The 6,000-nt window shown below is 46.4% G+C and overlaps 1 protein-coding gene across 1 annotated transcript in view; it reads left to right on the top strand.

The window, feature by feature from the left end:
- Positions 1-3,262: 3,262 nt before the first annotated feature.
- LIN7A (lin-7 homolog A, crumbs cell polarity complex component) overlaps positions 3,263-6,000 on the top strand; it is a 158,512-nt gene continuing 155,774 nt past the window's right edge. The window contains exon 1 of the mRNA XM_004006220.5: positions 3,263-3,650. Within this exon, the coding sequence (XP_004006269.1) occupies positions 3,569-3,650 (82 nt within the window). The 5' untranslated portion in view covers positions 3,263-3,568. The remainder of the gene's footprint in view (positions 3,651-6,000) is intronic.

The following is a 6,000-nucleotide window of genomic DNA, read 5'->3' as shown; positions in this document are numbered from 1 at the left end:
TTAATGAATTTCATTGAAAATAAAGATGCCACAGAAGTATACTGCTACATATAATTTAATGAAAAAGTGCATTGACTGTGTAACCAAATAGCTAAGATAAAAGCATAATCACAGGTATCTTTGATAATTTCCTAATTAACACACAACCAGCAAAGCATATTCAGTATACTTGAATAGATCAAGTATACTGACCTTGATGAAACAGGAGTGATCCAGACAGTTATTCAAGCCACCTAAGTATGGCTTCCCTGGTGGCTCAGATGGTAAAGAATCCCCCTGCAATACAGGAGATCAGGATTTGATTCCTGGGTTGGGAAAATCCCCTGGAGGTGGGCATGGCAATCCACCCCAGCAGTCCTGCCTAGAGAATCCCCATGGACAGAGGAGCCTGACCAGCTACAGTCCATGGGGTTGCAAAGAGTCGGACATGACTGAGTGACTAAGAACAGCACAGCACACAGCACAGCACAAGAATGGTTATCTACCAAAGCAATAAAGGAGATTAAAGACATTTTTTTAAATGTTTCTACATATCTCAAATCAGTTCAGTTCAGTTCAGTTGCTCAGTCATGTCCAGCTCTTTGCAACCCCACGGACTGCAGCACACCAGGCTTACCTGTCCATCACCAACTCCTGAAGCTTACTCACACTCATGTCCATTGAGTCAGTGATGCCATCAAAATATTTCATCCTCTGTCGTCATCTCCTTCTCCTCCTGCCTTCAATCTTTCCCAGCATCAGGGTCTTTCCAGTGAGTCAGTTCTTCACATAAGGTGGCCAAAGTATTGGAGTTTCAACTTCAGCATTAGTCCTTCCAATGAATATTCAGGACTGATTTTCTTTAGGATACACTGGTTGGATCTGCTTGCAGTCAAAGGGACTCTCAAGAGTCTCCTCCAACACCACAGTTTAAAAGCATCAATTCTTTGGTGCTCAGCTTTCTTTATAATCCAGCTCTCACATCCATACATGACTACTGGAAAAACCACAGCTTTGACTAGACGGACCTTTGTTGGCAAAGAAATGTCTCTGCTTTTTCACATGCTGTCTAGGTTGGTCATAGCTTTTCTTCCACGACTGAGTGACTTTCACTTTACATTTATACATATGTCAAATAGAAATTCACAAATATTATTGGAGAGATAGTAGCTACTCATCCTTCATAACAGATAATAAATTATTTACCATTCATTTTCTACACCTGTGCAGACATAAGCTAAAAGCATTGAATTTGCCACTACTAGAAACAATAATTAAAATGTCCAACTCTTTGCAAAGATATGCGGTGATTTGTTCTTCCTCTTACTTTCTCTTTCAATCCTTAAAAGAACTCTCCAGAATGGTAAATTTTCAATTAGGGAGCTCAAAGCCTAAGTCCAGAAACTTGTTATTAAATATCTGGTGCTGAGAATACATCAGGAAACCAAAAGACAAAAAGCCAACTTTCTTGGACTTCACAGTCTGGGATTTGCGTTGAAATGGCTTTTAGAATTAGGAATCAAGCCACTCAAATACATATTCATGATACCATATGTTTTTAAGAACTACTCAACTGGCCAAAGGATCTGTATATTCTTTTTACCCTAAATGATTGAATGAGGTTTGATATTTTGTGCAAAACCCTGGCACATACTCTGTTGCTATTGTCCGCGATTCAACTTCTTTCTATTGTTTGATTTAGGGGATGTGAATAATGATAATCAGCCATAATTGTTGTTTCTTCTCTCTCTCCCAGTATATCCTTTCCATGGTGCTTAGAGTACTTACTGCTCTCATTTTTGCCCAGAGCTTACTCATATTCTCACAGCGTGCTCATTATTTGTCTCCCAACTTGTACTGAGCACTGTCTAGAAAAAGGGCCATGGCTTATTCATCTTTGTTTGGCTAGCACCTAGCAGAGTGCTTGCCATACAGTTCAGGTGGAATGTGTGTCTGTTGTATGCATATATTTGTATATATTTTACTGTTTTCAAAGCACATACATGTGCATGATCTCATCAGACCCTCACAAAACTCAGTAAGCTTGCAGGCAAGAATTAATTTCTTCATTTTAAAGAATCTCAGTAAGCTTGAAGATTAAAAGTGTCCTTGTTTGACAGATGAAGAAACTGGGGATCAGTGAGAGATTATGTGGTTTCTGGAGAGCATATAACTAAGACTTGAATTTCAAGATCAGGGTTCTTCCTAGACACTAAATGAAAATATAAGTACGCTATTATAAGCAAGAACTATTATTTTAGGTATGTCTTTAAGGTCTGTTAGGGTTTGACCAATCATCTTTGACTTTCTCAAATCACTTGTGAAATCTTCTTTGTTCAAACATAAACCATGAGATGGGAAAGGTCTTCAAAAACCATCCATATTGTATTCAGAAGACAATGATGTAGATTATGTGCAAATATTTTGCTGTAAAACAGTGTCTGTCTTCAGGAGTATACTGCTAGCCAAAACAATTCTGCTCTGTCATGAAGACAGGGAAGGAGGCAGCTTTGTCATTTCCAATCCTGAACTCATAGTCATCACCATTCTGCTTACATAAGATATCTATATCTTAGTTTCTTGATCAAAATGAGAGTCCCTATGTGGCAAGACAGTGAAAGCAATCTGTTAGGGTGAAGGGGTCACAACTAATATTTGAAAGTTCTGGTCACTGAATCTTGATTGAGTGACTCTAAAGTCACCCTTTTACAAACATCCTCTCTCACTAGATCGCTGGCTACTGGAAGGCAGGAACTGTACTGAATCCCCCAAGTCAGGCGATGGCCTAGTTCAATTCCTGTCAAATATGTTAATTAACCAGCAAGTGGCAACTCTGAGTAACCACTGGCTATAGAACAACCTGGAAAGGTGCTGGGTACGTGTCTTTCAAACTTTGTGATAGAAACTTCTCTTTGTGATTTTTAATTTAAAACCATTTTAAAGAAGTTGTAAAATAAGTTATTTTTTAGGCAATGTACTCAGGTCCTTAATGGAGATCAAATGGCGATGGAACCCTGGCTTTAAGTCAGTTATCTTGTGTACCGTTAAGAGTCAACATTCCAAAATAAAGTTTAACAGAAATTAACAGCAATCACAATTAAAACCCAGCATTTCTGAATTAGAAGCATTTTCTCTCTAGGGGATGGGATTACATGCCCTCGGTTACAACTAGAGGATTGGCAAACTCTCTTAATCAGGGGGGGGAAAAAAAAAAAAACCATCTCTCTGCCTCCCTCCCCTCTATTCTCCTTTCCCCCAAACGGTCGTACGTTGTGACCGTTTTATTCGAGTGGAAAGTTGAAAGAAAGCAACACACTAGCTACACCCTACCGGCGCTCCTCGGGTGGAACAGCAAAGTTCCTTCCCAGAGCCAGCCAGGCATTCGCTCTCCGATACCTGCTCAGCTTCACGCCGCATCTGAAGGTCTGCCCGCCGCGGAACAGTTGCGTCTCCATCTGGCTGCCAACCCACCCAGGCTCTCTTCTCCTCCACCACCACCAGCACCTTCCCTCCTCCCCCTCCTTTCCGTCTTCCCTCACCACCCCCGCCCCCAATCTCCTCCTCTTTTTCTCACTACAAGCGGTTGCTGATGCTGAAGCCGAGCGTCACTTCGGCTCCCACGGCAGACATGGCGACGTTGACAGTGGTCCAGCCGCTCACTCTGGACAGAGGTAAGGGAGCGGCTCGCCCTCCAGGCCGCTGCGGCCCCCGCCAGCCTCCTCCTCTGGCGCCGCCAACTCCCACCCGGACCGCCAGGCAGCGCTCGGGCAGGGGGAGCAGGGCAGCGAGGACGAGCGGAGAGGGCTTTCGCGCCGAGAGCAGGACACTTTCTTCCCCTTTCTCCGCCCGCCACGTCCCCGCTGCCCCTTCGCGCTACCGTCGCCCGGCCCAGGGGTGCCTCTGCGGGGCTCTCGCAGCCCACGCCGACCCTCTCAGCCCCTCGGTGGCTCGCCTCCCGGCCGCCGGCTTTGTTGGAGCGGAGGCGCGGGGGGACCGCTAGGCGCTCGCCCGGGGCTCGAGGTTGGAGAGGGGCAGGGAGGAAAGCTCGCATTGCCGGGCGAGGGCGCCTGCAGCCGGAGCCCCGGGAAGCCTGCAGAGGGAGCCGCCTGGCAGCCTGCGCGGCTGGGGGCCCAGGACGAAGGAAGTTTGTCTCGACGCCGGGGGGCGAGGGTCGGTCCGGCTGCCGACACCCCGGCAGCCTCCCGAGAGCGGGCCAGGCGTACCCCCGGGCGGCCGGTGCCGGGGCGTACGGCGGCTGGGCTGCGGCGGCTGGAGCTGCCCTCCGTGGAAAGGGCGAAGCGAAGCGCGGCAGCGGGGCCGGGCCGGGGGCGCAGCATCGAGGCAGCCGCGCCCCGCTCTCCCGGCTTCGCGCTCGGAAGGCGGCGGGGGTCGCGTCTGCCCTCGCCGGGGGCGGCCCTCCAGCCGTGGCAACTCACAGTTTCTCCTGCCCCAGCCAGCCTTGTTCTCTCCCAGCCCGGTGCCACGGCGACACCCGGGCTGCGGAAGGCGCTGGGACATAGCGCAGGCTGGGTTGCAATTCAACTTCTGACCTGCGACCCTGTGCGTCCTGCTTTCTGACTTGACTGGGAAAGCAGCGTTTGCTTCCTTTCTAGGACTTCCCCAAGCCCAAGGATGGAATCCTTCGCTGCGATCGCGGCCTCTCCCGCACACGGGTGCTGGGTCATACCTGTCCTTGCGTGTTCGACTTTTCTTTCTGGCTTTCCGACGTCCACTTCTGAATGCTCCGGAGTCCCACGACTCTGCTGCGGAGGACACCTGCTCGTCCCGGTCCGCAGCGTCCGGATTTAGGACCCTGTGCGGCCATTTGGAAATGGTGTGCTCAGATGAAAATGATTCAGTCCGATGTGCCTCTAAAAATATTCTTTCTGGAGGATTAAACCGGACTGTGGGGCAAGGGAAAAGAGCATCGTGCTGCAAGTACAGTGAAAAAGCCAGTGCAAAGTTAGGGAGGTTTTTTAATTTGGAGAGATTGTGGGGTGACTAATGCAATCTGTTGGCGCCAGAAGAAATGTTATGTGGTGCCCATAGCAACCTTACTCGGGGTATGAGTTGAAAGACAAAAAATAATTGATTTTATGTTGGGAAATGTTGGTTTGCCAGCTAGTAAATTAATAATATAGTTAAGGAGTTCAGAAATCCATTGTATAATCCATGATTTCTCCCCAGTATCATCATCTCCACTAAGCAGGATAAATCCATTGCCTCTAAGAACCTAACAGATGGCAAGCTAGTAGAAATTATGGACTCCCAAGTATTTCTGTTTTAATGTAATGAGATCTTATATTGTCCCATTCCTATATCACCGTCTTTAAACATCCCAAGTAAAACGACTACATTAGGAAAAAAAAAAAAAAAAAAGCAAGCAAACTCCAAGAAAATTGCATAACTGAGCAATTTTATATACTACCACTACTAAAAACATTTCACTCTGAAGGGCTTACCTGAAATGCCTGATCAATTGTGGAGAGGAAGTGCAATCAGATGAAGATCTGTTCTGAAAGTTTGTTCTTGTTCACAGCCAGACTGTACCTGTCCTTCCCAGCTGTGATTCAGTAGCTCAAGAGGCAAGTTGGGTGAGACTGAATGTATCTGAATAAACTCACCAGCAGCTTACTTTGAGGTCTTGTCATTTATGGATGGTGGATTATTGACATCATTACTGTGTATGAAGTCAATACGTATCCGTAATTTCCCCTCTAAGTTGTTAAAATATAGTAATTTGTTAATTATATCATAAAATTGATGAAATAAACTGATGAGAAATTTCCTACAAAAGGTAAAAAAAAATCTCTGAAAAGATAGTACTTATCTGGTTCCTGGGCGTAACTCTGATACTTACTTTGGAGGAGTTGGTCAGCCTCTTTGGGGAGCAGTTTTCCTTTTTGGCACACAAGGAGTTTGGAGTGAACGATTCAGACGATGTGCAAATCTAAGAGCCTCGAATTCGGTGAATTAAAATTGGGACTCAGTTTCTGGTCGCCTACTGGAGGATTTCACAGA

The sequence above is a fragment of the Ovis aries genome, chromosome 3 (assembly GCF_016772045.2).
Source record: "Ovis aries strain OAR_USU_Benz2616 breed Rambouillet chromosome 3, ARS-UI_Ramb_v3.0, whole genome shotgun sequence".
NCBI lineage: Eukaryota > Metazoa > Chordata > Mammalia > Artiodactyla > Bovidae > Ovis > Ovis aries.
This window is presented reverse-complemented; position numbering and strand designations above follow the sequence as displayed.